This window comes from Alexandromys fortis, unplaced genomic scaffold, assembly GCF_014885135.2.
Source record: "Alexandromys fortis isolate MF-2015 unplaced genomic scaffold, M_Fortis_MF-2015_v1.1 scaffold_86, whole genome shotgun sequence".
Classification (NCBI taxonomy): Eukaryota; Metazoa; Chordata; class Mammalia; order Rodentia; family Cricetidae; genus Alexandromys; species Alexandromys fortis.
The window spans coordinates 4,939,470-4,958,778 of NW_026067965.1; the positions used below are offsets into that span (position 1 = coordinate 4,939,470).

A 19,309-nucleotide genomic window follows, 5' to 3' on the forward strand; every position below is an offset into this window, starting at 1 on the left:
CTAACTTCAAGCATGCCCACCACCTCTGAAATCTAACAGACTCCAGAGGACGGCAAAGAGCTCTCGCTCACCTGGGTAAATGCCCAGTTGTTGGCTATGACAGGATTTGGACACCCTGGTTAAGAGGCTATGGCAGTGTGAAAAGAAGGGGCACAGTGGATTGTAGCCCATTTTACACTATAGACTTCACGATCTTTCAGAAGTCTAACACCGGGAACAAAACCTGACAGCTACTACGTAGAATAGCCTTTTATTCTGAGAGCACAGCCGCAGCTGTGCCGACGGTTCCCACTCCCCCACGTCCGAGAGGTGAGCACTTCCTGCTCCAACTGCAAGTGGAAGCAATGTTCTCCTGCAGGCTTGAGCGCTGCCGGCCCCAGCAGCTCCCTCAGTGGCCTTAATGCAGGGTGGAGTGGAGACTTTAGGTCGGGTTCAAGTACACGCTTCCTTCCCGTCACAGCCTTCGAGCCTTCCGGGGCCGACAACCGTTGTGTGGGACAGGGGTGTTGTCTGTGACTGAGACCACTTCCAGACCTCCCATGGTCAGACCTTTGATGGCAGACTGGAAGGATCAGAAACAGGAAATTGGTATGGTCTCCAAAATGATGATGACCCAGCATCTTCAGATAGGGCTCGAGGAGGGAGGGAAGCTCATGGATACTACAGTTCCAGTGCCCGCTGCCTCCATCCTGGACTTCACAATCTGGGCACAGGCTAGACCTCTGTGTTCCAGCAACATGAGCATTTTCCTCTCCCAGGACACACACACACTCATGCCCCAAGGCCTCATTCTTGTAAAGCCGGAGAGATGTCACCTCCTAGCCCCACTGGTCTCAGGACCCCCCTGAAGGCCCCCAGCACCTTGGTCTACACTTCTCCACGCACCTACTAGTCTGTGCTGAGGATGTGTTTATGATGGTTCCCCAGAGATTCACTTTTCCATTCCCAGGGCTGGCACAGAGCAAACACTCAAGAAGCTGAGACAAATGACATGATCTAGGCTCGCTCTGAGGGGCTTAGATGATTGTAGGAGTAACCGAGAGGAACTAAGGGGAGCGTTCACTAAGGGAACATTTAAACTCCCCACACCTGGCTCTAAAGAACACTCACGCACACTGTGGAGAACCCTAGTTACTTACCCAGCGTCCTGGCCCCATGCCTTTCACCATAACTCTGATGTGGGTCACTCCCTTTCCTTTGGCTTTCTGGAGAGAAACAAGAGGTCAGTGTCCTAATCTCTGGCTACTGTCTCCAGAACACGCGGGGTAATGGCAGCAGCAGAAGTCAACAGGGAGGCAGAAGACAGAAGGAAGCAAAGCACAGAGGGTGGCAGCGGAGGTGAGCACCCAAAGAAGCTGGCAAACCCAGGCCAAGAACCAAGGCGACGGAGCTGCACTGCCACCTAGTGGACACTCTAGATATTGCCTCATTTCCCTCCAAATGCAGACCTGCCTGTCCACTTCTAAAGTGGGATTTAGCATCTTTAGAGTTAGGTATGTGTCCATATTATAAACACACTCATTATGGGTGCTGGAAAACACCCAGAACTCACTCAAACACTACTGCGCAGAGGTCCCACAAACACTGACTGTGTCTCTTAACTGAATGTCCTGTCTGGTCAGTAATTACATCATTCTGAGTTTTGATCACTACCACACAGCCATCAATAGTTTTCTTATGTCTAGCTGTAAAGGTCCAAGTGTCCCTCCAGGAAGTAGTTCTGTTTGTCAGTGCACACACACTCATGAGGTCTCCACTACAGCAGGAACATGCAGCTCTGATCCCAGGCTAATCTGGCTTCACATCAGGGTGCTGAACTGGCTGCCTGGCTTTGACCAATCCCACACAATCTGATTCTCTTGGAAGAGTAGGTAACAACAGGGTCTTCTGAAGACATGGTAATAATGAACTATCTGAAATGTAGTTATTAATTTGCTTCTAAATAGTCATTCTGGGACTTGTGTTATAAGACATGCTCCCTGAATAAAATGCAACCCCTCACGCTTGGTTCCTAAGCCTTCTTCCTTTTCTCCACTGAAGCTGAGAAAGAAAGCTGGTAACTTTCCCACAACGGCTTCTTTAAGCAGCTCAGAGTCAGGACATCTAAGAGGGGTAGGCAGAGCCCTCAGTGTTTCTAAATCAGGTCTGCTGAGAATTCTCCCCATCAGCCACAGGGAGAGCACAGCACTGTGGTCAGGGACTTACTGCGGCCGCTGCGATGCCGGCTGTCTGTGCTGCGATGCCGGTGCCCTTCTTGGCATTGCGAAAGCCTTCTGTGCCACAGGAGGTACGGGCCAGGGACACGTTAGTGGCAGATACTACCTGGATCTGTGTGCTTGGAAAAGGAGGCGTATAACTCTATTACTGCTCAGGGAAGGAAGGGAGCTTGCTACAGTCCTTAGGAGCCCGAATGAGAAAGAAAAGGTCACCAGCTCCCTCTCTCATGTTAAAGAAAGGCTGCCAAATCATACACTAGAGTACCATCACCCAATGGCAGGAGAGTACCACCAGAAGGACACATGTGTGCCTCAAGACTTTCCCAAGGCGGGGGCTATGTTGGTTTAATATCCTTGTCTAGTGTTCTGTTTAAAAAAAAAAAAAAGGACAACATTGGACAGTTTCAGGTATTTTCCACTATAACAACGAAAACAGCAGTGAGGGATGGCTTGATGGTGACAGGTGGACCCACATGGAGGAAGGAGAGAACTCATCTGTGCAAACTGTTTTCTGACCTCCACATTGTTGTGCACCACCCCCAACAAATAAGCAAGAATATAATAAAGTATTTTTAAAAAGTCTATGAATAAATGCCTGGAGACCTGTCGCCTAGCTTATTCAACAATAAGCAACTCACGTCCATTATAGTGTTGCCTCTAAACCCTGCTCCCATCCCCCCATCAGTGGACTGTTATGAGGTGAACCTAAGACCTATCAGTTCAGTGTCTATCTCTAAAACACAAAGATGCATAAAAAAATCCCACAAAACTATTTATCATGACAATTTATTACAGTGGATAATTTGAATGCTTATGACCACTATTCTGGGATCAAATTTATTTTAAATAACTGAAACTTTTTACTAATTTGGTATTTAAGGGCAAATTATAATTAAGAATGACTTTAAGAAAATCCTAAGGTGTGCATCCTGTCTCCCCTTTGGCTATCATCACCCCACTTTCTGCAGAGCTTTCCGGGCGCTCATGAGAAGGGGAAGTGAAGGGGATGCTATACACACTCTACAAGAGACCTGCTGGGCTAGTACTGGCACCTGCCTGTGGCCTTGTTATGGCTGTCATCCTCTCCAAGGGCCTCTTACATTTCCTACACTGGACAGAAACATTCTGATGCAGGGTGGGCTGAAAAGGCCACAGACACAACAACACAAAGAAAGCAGAGAAGTTGTGTCTGCATTAGTTCAAGAGGAGAAGGGAGCCTCTATGGGCCCTGTAACCTTTGTGCTACACACTGGAGGCCAGGACTATAGTCTCTGGTGCTGTATTCCAACTGTGTGGCAGGCAGGTTGTGACAAAACACAGACCACACTTCCAAGTGGGACTTGGCCTGCAAAGTTGTCACCATCACCTTGTACTTTTGTGGCCGAGAGCCTGCTTGGTACCTGTGTGCACAGCAGACAAGGGCTTTAGTCTTGCTGCTTTTATTCACCATTACACTTAGTCCTGCAAGAGAAGGGGCCGTGCACGGGACATTAGGGAAGAAGGCTGAAGGGTTTGCCCTTGTCTGGAAGTTGATATTCGGGTTGGTTTACTAATAAGTTATGTATTTGTAGATTGCTTCGCTCACAACAGGACCAGCTGCTTCTAATACAGCCCTTCTAACTCTTGCATAGGAATCCCAAGGAAGGCACAAAAATCTTAAAATTACAGTGTAACAAATCTATTTGATATTTTTATGAAACTTAAGTAGTTTCCCCAAACAAGATGAGGCTAGCATCTGGCAACCCGACTTCTACTAGAAGAAGGGCTAAGGCAGAAGCAGCTCACAGGGGACTTGGTCATGCACCCCCTTTCTTACTTGTTGTGGGATGCTTTAATGTGCGCGACTGGAACCTCCTCAAACCTCATCCCTGCCCACCGCAGAGGGCTTTCCTGTCCTGGAGCGGGAGGGTAAATGCTGCAATCAGAAGAAACATTTGGTTAATTTCCCAATTGTTCTTTAAACTAAAACAAACACATACATGCCTAAAAACAAAACAAAACAGGTTGTGTATAGTGAAGCACACTTGTGATCTGAGCATGGGGTAATGGTGGTGGGGGAAGCATACACACTGGGGGGTGGGCAGGATGGGAAAACTGAATCCAAGGCTAACCTGGGATACACACAGCTTAGACTGTAAGACTCTGTCCCTTCCCATAAAGACCTCGTTTGAATGTAATTAGCCCCCATAATTTCACAGGGAGTGGCACTATTAAGAGGTGTCCTTGTTGGAGGGGGTATGACCTTGTTGGAGGAAGGGTGTCACTATGGGGGTGGGTTTTGAGGTTTCCTATGCTCAAGACACCACCCAGTGTCTCTCTCAGTTAACTTCTTGTTGCCTGCAAGATGTAGGACTCTCAGCACCACACCTGCCGGCACGCCGCCGTGTACCCTGTCATGATGATAATGGACTGAGCCTCTGAAACTGTAAGCAAGTCCCCTCAGTTAAATGTTTTCCTTATAAGAGTTGCATGGTCAGGGTGTCTCTTCAGAGCACCAAAACCCCAAAGAGAAACCAGAATGAAAACTAAGAGTCTCTGGTTCCAGAGGGGCTCTCTGTACCTCTTCCCACACCTTCTGGACACCAGTGTTTCAGGGATGGGAACACTGGCCTCGATACTGTGCTGGGCTCGGGATCTTTTAGTCTTAGTCTAATTTGCTTGCTGGGTTTCCCTGGGGCCACAGTCTTCATCTTCAGGTAGAAAATTCAAGTCTGAACAGACACAGGACCAGCAAGAGAGGCCAGGCCAGGCTTTGGACCGAGGAGAGTGGTCTTGTGTCTGAGCTCTGTTCTTTAAAGATTGAAACACACATTTAACTGTCATTCAGCATTTCAGATGGGAGTAAACCTGCTGTTTCACTATGCCTACGCACCTAAATCAGGCGCAGATTTGTCCCCGACACCCACACTATGTTTCTACTATGCTGAAATCCGTTTTAGAAAATACGCTACCATTCAAGCACCCCCGGCTCCATCTGCTTCTTAAGGGTTATTTTCAAAAACTCAGCACAGTGCATTCTTTCCTGGGGGCCTGATTTTAGCGATGATGTGCAGCCAACTGATAGGTGGCTGGCCTATCAGTTTCTGTACTAAGAAGAGAAGTGTCCCAGTCCTGTGGATGACACTATTATTTCAATGATCGTTTTCCCACTGTTTTTTTTTTTTTTTGTTCCCTATACTGACTTGGGAATGAACAAATACAAGTCTACGTCTGAGTGAAACCAATATAACCCCCTTTAGATAGCAAGATTTTGAAACCAGGAGCTTGGGCCATTTACTCTAGGCGATGGCCAAGATCAGGCCTCTAAACTTCCCAGGTTCAGTTGGGCAGGGTAGTGCATGCCTGCCCGTAATCCCAGCCAGGAGGGTCACCTTGAGTTTAAGACCAGCTATGATGACAGTGTTCCTGGTCATCCTAGGCTACATAACAAGAGTCAGCCTCAAAACAGGCTCACTATGTTAGACCAGGCTGTCTTCAACTGCAGGGATCCATCTGCTTCTGCCTGCACGGTACCGGGATCAAAGGTGTGCACCACCAGGCCTGGCTTAATTACATAATCTTTAAAAATGCAAATACAAGCAACTAAAGAATGCCCCCAGGTGGGAGAAACAGAGTGTACAGATGGGCAATCCAATGCCAAGTGGTCAGCTCTGAAGTCAGATGCATACAAGTAACATTACATGGACTGATCAGGTTATATTTATGTAGTTAGGAAAACACTTCCCCAACAATTAAAAAAAAAAAAAGAGGCCTTAAATTTGAGAGAGAAAATGGGGGTATAAGGGAGGGATCAGGAGGAAGAAATGGGAGAGATGATATAATTATATTTTAATTTCAAAAAGTTATTTAAAAATGGAAACAAACTGCAAAAACCATAGCCAGGGCTTGGTGTTCTCTGGCACTACTTCTGTATAACTGCAGATGGGGTCAGCAAGGTCTCCAAAAGCCTGCACTTTAATTTCTAAACCTTGTCTCCTTCAACCACCATCTGTCCTCTGTCCGACCTTGACCCTTGGGGTCACAGCCAGCAGTTATCATTGCCAGCCATGCGTCGCAGCTTGGCTTCAAGCATCCCCTACCACTCTTGATGAGCCCATCAGATGTCTGTCACGCCATATACCTCAGGTACCTCAGCTGGACTAAAGTCTAGTCTCAATTCCCCTCTTACGTCATCACTTTCTCCGGCAAACTCCCAGCCCTTATTAAATCTGAGTCTGTGCAAACACTGCATGGCCGGCTGGGCTCTATACCAGGGCTTTCGACTGACAGCTGGGACAAGACACTGCTGGAGGAGGCTGTCCTGTGATGGCAGGGAGCGTGGTAGCATCCTTGGCTCTAGTCCACTAGATTCTATCTTCTAATTTAGGACCACTAGAGCTTTTAGACACCGCTAAAAGTCCCTACCAAGAACCGCTGCTTCGTTTTAATGACATTCCAGCATCAAGTAGGCTTTTGAGATGCCTGACAACCATTCTCAGTTCAATTATCCCTCCATTCTCCAGGAGGCCTCCTCTACACTTCCTTTTGTCTCCTTAACCACCCAGCTCCTTCTGTTTCCTCAGGGCCAGCTGATGACCTCTACAGAGAAATAGAATCAATTAGACTTTCTTCCAGCTTCCGCCACCAAACATCTGTGCCCAGGGCCGTCGAGGACTCTTCTGCCACAATGTTCCGGTTGCCTATTAGCCCCACAAGGACTCTGTTCCTGCAATGCTCCCACTTCAGCATCAGGCTTTCCCAGAAGCAAAACATACTGTCACGTCATAAACATAAAATCAAAACAAGAAGAACAACAACAACAAAAAAACCCTCCCCCCACTTAAACCCCAAGTTCCCAAGAGCTTCTCTATTCTCCCTTACAGCAAAACCTCCTTAAGAAACGACAATACTTGTTTTTTCTCTTTGAAACCAACCCACTCCAATTAGAAGTTATTTCCACTTCTCCATCAGGAAGGCAGCTGTAGTCAAGGTCACCGACCCACTCAATACTGCTCAATCCAATGAGCAATCATGCTATTTGTCTGCAAACCCAGCTTTTCTGCAGTCAAGGTAACAGGATTATAAATCTGAGCCTAACCTAGGCTGCACAGCAGGGCCATCTTTAAAAAAATAAATAAATTAAATGTCATCAACTCTCCCCAAAGCTGGACAGATGTGGCCCTGCTTGGTTGCCAGCTTGCTGAATAGGGCCTTTACTGTTGGAACTGGGATGTAAGGCTCACAACCCCCAAGTACCTAAGATTGCCTAACTGACTGCAACAGATTGGATTAACTTCTATCAGCAGTCCCTCACCGCCTGCAGAGGGTAAAGTGTAAAAGCGCCAGGGCGACAGGGAAGCCCGATGCCATGTGTCTCCTCCCAGAGGTATCACCCATCATGTTCTCCACAGCTTGATTTTCCAGACGGCTGCCTCTGCCTGGAATGATGCCTTTGGTCTTGTCCAGCTCAATTTCTCTTCCGATCACCTCTGCACTCCAGGGTACCTTAAGTCATGCTTGAGTTCCTCAAGAATGCCTTACTCTTTTAAAGGTCCAACCTGCTCTTACCTCTATTATTCTGATCAGATTAATGGTTAAAACAGATGTGCCTATATCTTTCTGGGAAGTCTGTGAACCACTTCGGGGGTGGAATAAACCTTCTGTATTCCAGTACTTATGGTACTTAAAAGGTATTAGATTTTTTCAGTAACTGTTATTAAATAGATGTGAAGTGAACGTATATGAAGAAGTTACATTTGCGGAAGACAGGATGTCACTTCCCAGGGCTAGGCGCAAAACTAATGCTGAGCCTTTGACCAACTCTAATGCAGTTGGTGTAGTTCCTCAAGTCATTTTGTGCTGGTGCAAGAGAAAGTTGCTTGTCGGACCTAAAGCCTACCTCACAAGGAAAGAAAACTGGTACTATGTATGTACGACGCTCAGTCAACAGTTGCTAATTCAACAGCTACTTTATGCACCTTTAGCTTCACCAACCCCTTTAAGCGTTATCTTCATTTTGAGAAGGATCAAACGCTGCTTTGCATAAACTCCCACAGATGGCAAATGACAGGAATTCACTTTTTCTATGACTCTGGAGGGTGGCGGGCAGAAGTCACAGGATGCAAGTGTCCAGAAGCCTGGACCCACTTAGCCCTCACCTGAAGCGGCTAGGAACCGCTTCCTTTTCAGTTTTCTGCTTAGCAGCCGCGTCTTCTAACCTCGGGGCTCCGGTGTGGATAGTCTGAGCTGGGGCAACCACGACAAGCCTGCAAAGAAGAGCTCGGTGAGGGACTGACTTTAACGGTCCTCTGGGAGGTTCAAGTGGCACATAGGCCTGGGAGGCAGGCGGGAAGGTTCGAGAGTGGCCGTGGGCTCGAAAGGGCAGCCTTTACCTGGTTATCCCATGTCCAGCCCAAGACCGCAGGAGCCACGATCCTGCTTTTCTTACAACCTGCATGATTGAAATTGACTCTCGTCAGCTCCCGTCCGCGGCGCCGGGCCGGGATGGAGTCAGCACCATGAGCATCTGCGGGGGAGCACACAGAAGGGAAATCACCCGATTTCTCTGAAATTCCCCCTTTGAGTATTTTTGTTCAAGTTTAAATGCTCTATAAAATCATTTATATGGGACTCTCTCCCTTTTTAATGGTTTAATCAAGAATTTCACCTCCCTCTCCCAACTGCAATGGTTCTGCCCCTTCGCCGGTCCGCGTTGCCTCATGGGAACGTGGGGTTGGCTGGGAGCCGCGCGGGCAGCCGCGATGCCTTGTGGGAAGGCGGAAAGATGGCGGCGCCCATGGGGCGTACTCTGTTAGGGGTGGCTAGAGGCTGGCGACGTCTCGACAGTCTCTGGGCAAGTAGCCCGCGTTCTCGCCGCCTGTCCCTTGAGGCTGCGCCCTCAGGCAGTCGGTCTCCATGGCGCCTGTTGGGTGCCTTGTGTCTGCAGCGGCCACCGCTGATCACCAAGCCGCTCACCCCATTGCAGCAAGAGATGGCAGATCTACTACAGAAGGTAAGGCGGGCTTCGGGGTGCTTTGCGGGGAAGCAGCAGTTCCAAGCAGGCTTCGATTCCGTGGTGACTCTGGTACTTTGTGTGACCTTGAGCAAATCATTTCACCTTTTGATCTTTAGTGACATCTCCAAGATGGAAGTTAACCTTAGTGAGTTCGGTTAGTTTAGAGCAGGTATGCGACAGAGTTTAATTGAATTGGCTTATTTTTTCCTGGGCACTTTGTGTGGATGGTTTACTTCTTACATTCAACACAGCAGGGAGCCGGTGGTGAACAGGAATCCCTTCCTGTAAATTAGGCGCTGACAGACGACAGCATGGTCTTTTCGAAGTGGCGAGTGTTAGGAAGAAAGCCTTGGAGACAGTGGGCACTCCGTAAGATGCACGTGCTGAAGTTTGCTTTGTTTTTAACCTCAGGGAGCAATTTCTGTGAAGGGCAAGTGAGGAAACATGGGCAAAACCGCAAGTGTCGTTGCTGTCAGGGTGTTGAGTGTCTGTAGATACTGATGAAAGATCTTACCTGTCCCTATACTTCAAGGGGCTTTTGTCTAGGGAATACGAATATAAGCTCTTTTCAGTGCTTTTTGCTCATAGATTTACTCTCTTGACCAGTTAGGGGTGGCCAAGTACCCCACAGGTATTCATAGCTCATACTGTGTGTCACTGTTCGAAGTGATCCATGCGCAGTTATGGATAAGATAGGCACATAGCTATAGGTTCCTCGAGAGTTTCCTGTACTAGAGTTAGGGGTGCAGCCAGTAACTAGGCATATGACTAATTACAGACTTTGGTAAGCGCTATTAAAAAAAAAAGGCCACAGAGTACTGGAAGAGTTTTACACAGAACCACATAGGTTTGATCTTCGTGAGAAGTGTCCAGGACGGCTTGATGAGAAAGCGGTACTTAAGTTGAGAAGGGAAGGATGAGTAGACATCTGGGAGGAATAGTGTGAGGGGGGATATTTGAGGAAGAAGGGCTGTTGTAGTGTCTTCGAGGCAGGAAAGTGCCTGAAGAGATGCTGACCAGAGACCCATAGACCTAGAGTGTGGGGTGGGGTCCACAGTGCCTCGCCACCCCTCTGTTCTTCCTGGCAATCTTGGTCTCTATCACATTCTGACATTTTGGCAAATTTCCCTCAAGCTGATAGTCCAGTGGGCCTTTTTTCTTCTTTGCATCTGTATAGTGTTTTGATTATATTTCTGAGTGTATTAAGTGATGTGCTTCCAAGCCTGCCTAGGATGCGATAGTTTTGTTTTTTTTTTTTTGTTTTTTTTTCTTCTTCTCCTTTTCCTTTTCAACTCTCCAGGTGGAGACAGAGAGAAGCCTGTATTCAGACCACGAGCTTCGTGCTCTGGATGAAGCTAAGCGACTGGCAAAGAAGAAAGCTGACCTTTATGACGATGACCAAGACGAGCAGGGCGTTACACTTGCACAAGACTTAGAAGATGCGTGGGAGCAGGCATTCCTACAATTCAAACCTGGAGCTCGAGTGACAGGTTTGTGACCTAGGCCACCCCAGGAAGGGAAAGTGAGGTATTCTGATTTTCAGGTGAAGGTCAGTCACCTCACTACTGCTTTACATTTTAATAGCAAGTAGCATCAAAAACAAAACAGTTTCCAGGAAAATAACATTTTCCCCCCTATTCCTTATAATCCCCCTAACCCAACATTTAAAAGACTTAAGCTATTTTTAGGGGGAGTAAAGTGTCTTTCTCTTTCTGTTAAAGCTTGCAATTATTGTTTGAATTTTACTTCTGCTCTGGATCAGAGACTGGGAGGAATTAAGTCTTCTCTCTCTAATGCCTGTTTTATAAGAAGTCACTTTGAGCCTCTAGTCCTTGTTTCTAGGACAAGGACTAAAGAACAGAGGCAGTGGGGTAGCAAGATCCCAGTCATGCTGTTAAATCCAATGGGCAGGTTTGCTTGTTTATTTGTTTTGTTTTGTTTCTTGAACTGTGTGTATGTGTTGCTGAGGACTGAACCCAGAGCCTCATGCTTGCAGGGGACGTGCGCTGCCTCTGAGCTGTATTCCAGTGCTTATGTTTGAATTGTTACAGGCATTGCTTCTTTTCCAAAGGCTTCAAGTGCACTGTGCTCATAAGAGAAGTTCAGCTTTGGTTATACTTTGGCTATGAGTTCTTAGAGGACAGGGCTTGAGGAAGTCGAAGGAAGGCTCTAAAACTCAAAATCCTTGGTTTTGGAAGATCAGACTTTTTTATTTTTTGTTTTTCTCTCTCTTCTGATTGTCCCTTTTGTAGAAGCTGATAAAAAAAATGACCGGACCTCGTTGCATCGGAAGCTTGACAGGAACCTTGTCCTCTTAGTCAGAGAGAAGCTTGGGGATCAGGATTTTTGGATGCTCCCTCAAGTACAGTGGCAACCTGGGGAGACCCTTCGAGAGACAGCTGAACGAATCCTGGACAAACTATCAGGTAACTTCTTTAACGTCCAAAGACTCCAGGTTCATTTCAGGTTGACTGTGATTGGACATAAGGATAGAGAGGGAGATGTTTAATGGACACAGATGAGTAAAATTCTCAACACTTCAGAAGCAGAGGTGGGGAATTCCCATGAGTTCAAGGACAGCCAGAGATATGTAGTGAGACCCTGTTTCACCCCCCCCCCCCCCCACAAAAAAAAACAAAAACAAACAAACAAAAAAAAACAAAACCCCAAAAAGCAAACAAACAAAATTCTGGCAAGGATTTTCCTTAGAACCAGTGAGTGCCCTGTGTTAGTGTACTGAGATTTTAGTGCACTGAACACCTTCTTAATTCTCCCCTCCCCTCCTCTTCCTTTCCCTTCCTTTTTCAGTCCCTGTCTTTTTCCTTCTCCTCTTTGTCCTCCTTTTCTTTCTTTTTTTATTGGTAGCCCAGGGTGGATTTGAACTTCCTTTGATGTACTTGAGGATAACCTTGAACTTTTGATCCTCTTGCTCTCACCTCCTGCATGTTGGGATTATATGCTTGAGCCACGACACCCAGTTCTTAGTGGGCAAGTTCATTCCTGTGCTGGGAGATGGATTTCTAGTTCATTGCCTTAACCACTTAGCAATGATTACATTAATCAGAATTATTTCTTTTTCTTCTTTTTATTTATTCTTTGTGTCTTTCATATCATACATCTCTATCTCATTCATTTCCTAATCACTTTGGGTTCACTCTCTGTCCTTGCAACCCCACCCCAATAAAAATAAAATAAAATTTAAGGGAAAAAAGAAAAAAAAAGAGAAGGAAAACCAGTTATTCTCATAATGTCATCATGGAAGCTGCAGTGTAACACAGTGAGTCACAAAGTGAACCCTTTTATTCTTTTATCTTTACTTGTAAGTGTTTATTGCAAAGAGTCATTAGTCTGGTTCAAGGCCTCTGGTTTCTGACATACTAGCGATGCTGGACCCTCACTGGAACTCCTCTTGGTTATCCTGCTGTGTGTTATCCTGCCCTGTGTCATGGAAATCCTGCAGCTTTGGGTCTGCAGGACTGACCCCTTCACATGCTCCAGCAGACCACAGATGGCATGGATGTTGGAGTGGGCCAACACATAACCCTGGTTCTGGGTAGTTGCAGGATTGGTCAGCTTGTCAACTCTCCCTTGTCTGCACCGCCAGGACGAGTTCTTCTGCATTGATATGCAAGGAAGGGGGGGGGCAAATTCTCCAGCTTTCCTGTCTTCAGGGTCGGATCGCTCACACCTACACCTTCAGGGCTGTTAGCAGAGGCTGCTTGTTCATTCATGGCTACCCAGACTAGGAAATAATCACACAGAAACTGTATTATTTAAACCACTGCTAGGCCAATCACTTAAGCATATTGCTAGCTAGCTCTTATCTCTTTGGTTAACCCATTTCTATTATTGGTATTTTGCCACGAGGCTCATGGTTTACTGGCAAGGTTCTGGAGTGTCTGTCCCTGCCTGTGGCTACATGGCTTCTCCCTGACTCCGCCTACTTTCTCTCTATGTATCTCTTCCAGCCTGGCTATATTCTGTTAAACCATTGGCCAAAAGCAGCTTCTTTATTCATTAACCAGTAAAAGCAACATATATACAGAAGGACCTCCCACACTACAGGGGCAGCTCTATTGTGTTGTCCAGGTGTGGCATAGGGGCCGTTCTCTAGTGCTGCAGCTGATGAGGGGCAGGGACAGTTCTCCTGTTCTTACGACCTCAGGGCCAGCTCTCCCACCTGTCTCAGGCATTGCTGGGCGGTGTGTATCTCTCTCCTGCCCATGCCGCCACATGACAGGTTAATTAATGGGTACAGCTATTCTATGCTCAGAATATCGGGGCTGGCTCACCCACGCCTCTGCCAATGGGGTTGGCTCTGTTGTGTTGCCCACTTGAGGTGCAGGGCCTGCTCTCCTGAGTGTTGGCAGTTGGTGGTGGGCAGGGGCGGGTCTCCTATCTGTCTTACCTCAGAGCCAGCTCCCTCACCTGCTTCAGGTATCGATGGGGTGGGCATCTCTCCCCTACCCATGCTGTCACGTGACAGGTGAGTAATGGGGACAGTTCTCCCGTGCTCACAACTTCAGGACTGACTCATCCGCACCTCTGCCTTAGCTCTATTGTGCTGCCCAGGTCAGGTAATCAGAATTCTTACACTCAGGAAATAAAAGTTTTGTTTCTCAGTACTAGAGATTGAGACTATGGGACCGTGGTACCAAGAAGCAGTGTTGGGAATATAGGTCAGTGATATAGTGCTTCTGGGTACCATGGTTTATCCACTGATTCAACTAGAAACCTCAGCATTACCCTGGACCTCATTCTGATGATTATTTCTCTGGGGCTTACCTGGTCTGTTCCAAACCATCCTGTCTTTGTTTTGACAGTTTAGCTGTCATGTCCTTCATGTCTCACCAGATTACAGCACTGTTAGTGTTTGGGGCCAGCTAATTCTTGTGAGAGGCTCTTCTGTATATTGTAAGGGGTTTAGCATCTTTGGCCTCTACTCACTGTTGTCGGTAGCAATATTTCATTCCCACTCCCAACCCTACCCCCAGTGTAACAACTAAAAAAGTGTTCCTACGTATTGCCCAGAGAGCAAAATTAACATGGTTGAGAAACACTGTACTGGGAATGCCAAAAAAAAACAATAAGTTCCTCCTTGCTTTTGTTTTATGTTCTCCACTGCTACCGACATGTGTTTTCTGAATAAAATCTCTTGTTACTTCTTTGCAAAGAATTCTTGTGTTCTCCATAAATATGCCAGTTCCCACACAGTTCTTATTCCGGTCCCAATCTCGGCAGCTTAGTGAATTAATCTATATTCCAAGTTCTAAGGCAGCAGAGCCTTGTGTTTCTTGAATCATTGGTTAGTCCCACATCTCTGCTGTGCACACACCCTCCCTTTAGGAGAGTGCTGTCTCCAGGTCAAGAGCTCCTCCAGCTCTTGCTCGTTTAAGCAGTTTACACAGCATACAGTTTCTGTGCCTGCTGTTTTCCAGGCCTGTCTGGTGATGGACTGGGCGCTCGGCCTGCTCCATGGCTACTTCTGCTGTAGCGGAGACTGTGTTCTTTTACTCATGACACTGCACCTAGTGGTTTATTCTAACACTTCATCCTGGCGAGAATTTTGAATTCCCCAAAGGTCGGGACAGACTCTGTTCCTCTTCATGAGTTTTCATCAGTACCTGGCACATAGTGTACACTGGCTGGTGTTGGATAAGTGGATTTGGTAATAGTGTAGGCACCTAGCCACTTGATTGGCTCTGCCACCAGAATAAGTGCTCCTGGAAAATGTCAAAAGTTTGCATGCTCCTTGGTCCTTTCTCACTGGGGCTGCTTTAGCCAGCAAAAGAGGCAACAGGGTACAGCGGAATGTGGGGCCTTTGTTTCCCTCAGCCTCTCAGTCATCATAAAGGAATTGGCAGTTGTACACACTCTCAGGTTCCCTCTTATGAGTGTGCATGACCAATGCTTGCTCAGCTCTGCCTTCTTTGTGCCTTGTGGAAAGGGTTCTGCCTTGGCACTGTGCTTTCTTTGAACATTCCTATTGAGTAAACGCTAAAGAAAGTAAAAAAGTATATCAATAGGTATGTTTATATTTAATATATAAAACTTATATTAATAGCAAATTTATTGCAAAGTTCCTAAAGTAGCAAATTTAAAATAGAATAGCAAAGAAAGTTTACACAATACATATGTAAGAAAAGTGAAAATACATTCCTTCTCCACTGACTCCACACTTTTTTGCAAGATGGGATTTCTAGAGTGGACTCACCAGGTAAAAGATGTGCACGTGGGAGGACTTGGGAAGTATGTCTGCTCGATTCCATTGTGCAGTGATGACCTCTTCAGGAACTGTTTATAGTGCCTGCTTACCTGGACCTCCCCAGCACATGAAATAGCCCAGTTTTAGTTTGTAGCTGTGCAGTCAGTAGAAATAATCTCTCTTGAATTAGTATTTACCTCTTTGCTATTGAGACTGACTGTCTTTTCATATGCTCAGGGGACTGGCTTATTTTGTGTGTTAACTTGACACAAGCTGGAGTCATCAGAGAGGAAGGAGCCTCAGTTGAGGAAAGGCCTACCTGAGATCCAGCTGTAAGGCTTTTTCTCAACTAGTGATCAATGTGGGAAGGACAGCCATCTTTGGGCTGGCAGTCCTGGGTTCTGTAAGAAACCAGACTGAGCAAGCCTGGGAAGCGAGCCAGTAAGCAGTTCCCCTCCATGGCCTCTGCGTCAGCTCCTGCCTCCAGGTTCCTGCCCTGTTTGAGTTCCTGTCCTCACTTCCTCCAATGAAGGACTATGATCTGGAAGTCTGAGCCACATAAACCTTTTCCTTCCCAGCTTGCTTTTTGGTCGTGGCGTTTCATAGAATCCCTAGCTAAGATACTCAGTGTATATCGTAAGTCTGTGAACTGTCTTGTTTGTAATGAAATGTTTTTATTTTTTGACTTGATAATATTTTAATCTGTGTTTTCCAGATTATAGAAAAATAATACGCTTTTTTTTCAATTAAGTTTGGAGAGTTGAGGAAAGTATAAAGAAATATACCAATATCATCCCACCTCTCCCAGACATTTAGTATAGCATTTAAATGCACATTGTATGTAAATCTATCTGATCTAGTAATGTTTTGCTAAGCTGGAGAACACTAATTCATACATTCGTTTAATGGTTATCAGTATTGAGTAAGTGTGGTACGAGAAGTATGTTTTCCTTCTAAGAGGTAATGCTTACTGACGATTTTTTCCTTGCATTCTTTTAGAAAATTTTCTGTACATGTTCAAGAGCATAACTATTTTTAATTAAAAAACTAAATTGCTTTCATTTGTGTGTGTGTGTGTGTGTGTGTGTGTGTGTGTGTGTGTGTGGTCATGCACATTCTATACTCAGGTCATCCACTTGGTGGCGAATACCTGTCCCCACTGAGTCATCTCCCAAGTCCTTTATTCCATTTTTTTTGAGATAGGACCTCACTGTGTAGCCCAGATTGGCCTTGAACTTACTAAGTAGTCTACTTTGGCCTTGAATTTGCAGTCCTGTTGGCCAATTCTCCACACTGTGGATGATAGGCATGTGCCACAATGCCTGGCTCCCAAGTGCTTCTTGGTACCTGAAGTTATTATTCCTTTGTTGGATGTGCTGAAAATGTTTTTTTGAGTCTGTCTTGCTGTTGTTCTTTGAGACAGGATGGAATGTAGTCCAGGTTGTTCTCAAACTCACTGCATGGCTGAAGATGAGCTCAAACTGCTGGTTCTCTTGCCTCAACCTCCCAGGAGCTGGTTGCTTTGGGAACCTTAGTGTCACTAATGCACACCACTCAAGTTTAAAATTTTGTCCTAGCAGTTTTCTGTGTGCTCTATTTTTTTCTCTGAAAGATATGAATTTTATGTGGGCAAATATAATGTTTTTTAAAAAATGATAATCTTGTTTTTGAAGGTTGGGGCCCCTCTTGAGATGTAAAATACCAACATTGCTTTTTTAGTGAAAAATTTGAAAATATATTGTAATTCAAAAAGTACAAATTGTTCATGAAATCATCATTCAAAGGGAACAAATCTTTTCTAAAGATTCAATTAAGTCTTGGGGCCACAGTGTCAGTGTGAGTTCTGAGGTTGGTCTCCAACTCTGTTTTTCTGTTTAGCTAACTGTTCTTCAGGTTCCATTTGGTAATTCTCTGTTTTGCCATCTTTGAAGTGCTAGATTTGGGTTATTAGCTCCTTCTTGGTTGCGGACCGCAGAAGCCAGATGCCTTCGATCCCAGTACTTGAAACGCTGAGGCAGCGTGATCACCACTCTGTGGCCTGGGCTACGTAGAGGGGCTAAGCTAGCTAAGGATCTTGAAGGAAAACGACTTTACTTCCGGAAGCTCCCTCATTCCCACTCCCCTAAAGGTCGAACTGGAGACCTAGAGGTGACGAGCCCCAACTTTCTCGGTCCTGTTTCAGCAGCTGGTGGCAGGGTTAAAGGCGGAAGCCAGCTGCTATGACTCCTAGATGATGTTAACAGCACGTGGACTTCAGGCCCACAGAGGCAGCCTGGCACCCAGACTAGACAGCATTTGGTTCGAGGGGAGGAGCCTCCTTTCAGGACTGCCACAATCATGGTGACCATCTTTAGCTCTCTTAGAAGTGACTTTTCTGAGTCTCCTGTGATTTGGGTGAAGAAGCAGATGGCTATACCCTAATCTTCCAATTCTTTTCTCTTCAGAAAACAACATGGAAGCCAAGTTCCTAGGAAATGCACCTTGTGGCCACTACAAGTACAAACTCCCCAAGGCAATGCGGACAGAGAGTGACATTGGGGTCAAAGTCTTCTTCTTCAAAGCTCTTCTGCTCACAGGAGACTTCTCACAGACTGGGAAGAAGGCCCGTCATGTGTGGGTCAGTAAGGAGGAGCTGGGCGACTATCTGCAGCCCAAGTACCTGGCTCAGGTCAGGAGATTCCTTTTGGACGTTTGATGGACACAGCTGCCTGTTGATCTGCACATAGTCAAGTGCTGGGACCTCAGGAACAATGCTCATGCCCATTGACGGGGACCATCAAGCACCAAACTAAGTTCTGAGAATTAAATGTGTTTGTCATTGTGTTGGATTTTGATTTGTCCTTGGGGGACAATTGGCTTTGCTATATATCAAGTAAAAGCATTATGTTACAGTGACTTAACAGACCGAGTGGGCCGGGAAGAAAGAACAGAGGAAATGAATTGGCCTAAATTCCCGAGTCCTGAGAACGTTTCTGGGCTCATGAAAAGCCCAGTTCTATAGCTTCTCAGCTGTTTTCCACTTTCCTTTTCCCATTCCACTTGATAGGAAGGATACACCTTCTTTCTCTCCCTCCGTTTCGGAGGCTTTATATTTAGACAGAGATTAATCACTTCTCAACCATTTAGTCATTTGAAAGAGAGTTCCCTTCTCTCCAGCCTACCAGTGGAAGATTCATGGCCAGGCCGTGATGAGCATCAGAGTCGTGGTAGCTGGCCGTGCCCAGGGAGCATGCTCTTTTGCCTCGGGTTGGGGCTTTGGCTAATGAGTGTGGTGTTTGGGTCATCACTCATCCCCAGGAGCCGGCATACAGAGCACAGTTCAGGCGACTCAGAGGCGGTGTCTGCTCCAAGTGGTCAGTCACAGACCTTCCTGGTCGCTGTCACTCTTCCTAGTCTCCTCTCACACAGACTTCTGGGTGAACTGCCTGGCCCTTCTGTGTGAGCCTGTGAAGTGTGATCTGTTTCCACACCAGAAGGCGCCTGCTGTTCTTGTAAAGGGTCAGGAAATTTGCTTTTTCTGATCGAGATTGGGTCCCTAATCCTGTTGCCTTTCCTTGCCTTTTGCCTCTTGATGACTTTTCTGATAACCGATGTCCCCTGGGGAAGGCTGACTCTTAGAATGGGCACAGCCAGAGGGTTGGAGTGCACTTTCAGGATTTACGAATGTGTCGTGTCTGCTCTGCCTGCTCTTAGGACAGTGGGCACCTCTCACCCAGAAGGCTGAGCCACCAGGGTTATTTTCATATACATTCGCAAGGGCCTGTTATATTGTTTCTGTGTTTTTATTTATTACGGTGCTGGGGATCCAACAGCACTTCACACTGCCACATGCTCGGCCTACAGCCATGCTTCTAGGGGTCAATAGCCATGTATGTATGTAAATAGCATGCATGC

General features: G+C 46.3%; 2 protein-coding genes across 2 annotated transcripts; one reads left to right on the top strand and one right to left on the bottom strand.

Moving 5' to 3' along the window:
- Positions 1-234: 234 nt before the first annotated feature.
- Mrps11 (mitochondrial ribosomal protein S11) lies at positions 235-8,852 on the bottom strand. Its single transcript, XM_050154047.1, has 6 exons — positions 8,588-8,852; positions 8,354-8,461; positions 4,033-4,131; positions 2,206-2,335; positions 1,140-1,205; positions 235-562 (listed from the first exon to the last, which is right to left on the bottom strand). The coding sequence occupies exons 1-6, from the start codon at positions 8,650-8,652 to the stop codon at positions 455-457; spliced, it is 576 nt and encodes a 191-aa protein (XP_050010004.1). The 5' UTR covers positions 8,653-8,852; the 3' UTR covers positions 235-454.
- Positions 8,853-8,952: 100 nt separating this feature from the next.
- Mrpl46 (mitochondrial ribosomal protein L46) lies at positions 8,953-18,243 on the top strand. Its single transcript, XM_050154046.1, has 4 exons — positions 8,953-9,207; positions 10,511-10,700; positions 11,463-11,636; positions 17,860-18,243. Exons 1-4 carry the CDS (start codon positions 8,980-8,982, stop codon positions 18,108-18,110), a joined length of 843 nt encoding a protein of 280 aa, XP_050010003.1. The 5' UTR covers positions 8,953-8,979; the 3' UTR covers positions 18,111-18,243.
- Positions 18,244-19,309: the final 1,066 nt, after the last annotated feature.

Bases quoted from the DNA above. Each gene is read 5' to 3' on its own strand.
- Mrps11 (XM_050154047.1), bottom strand. From the start codon at position 8,652: ATGCAGGTTGTAAGAAAAGCAGGATCGTGGCTCCTGCGGTCTTGGGCT. The intron at 1,206-2,205 runs GTAAGTCCCTGA...GTTTCTCTCCAG, and splicing joins CCGGCATCGCAGCGGCCGCA to AAAGCCAAAGGAAAGGGAGT. The intron at 563-1,139 runs GTAAGTAACTAG...TGATCCTTCCAG, and splicing joins GCATGGGGCCAGGACGCTGG to TCTGCCATCAAAGGTCTGAC.
- Mrpl46 (XM_050154046.1), top strand. From the start codon at position 8,980: ATGGCGGCGCCCATGGGGCGTACTCTGTTAGGGGTGGCTAGAGGCTGG. The intron at 9,208-10,510 runs GTAAGGCGGGCT...TCAACTCTCCAG, and splicing joins TGGCAGATCTACTACAGAAG to GTGGAGACAGAGAGAAGCCT. The intron at 10,701-11,462 runs GTTTGTGACCTA...TCCCTTTTGTAG, and splicing joins ACCTGGAGCTCGAGTGACAG to AAGCTGATAAAAAAAATGAC.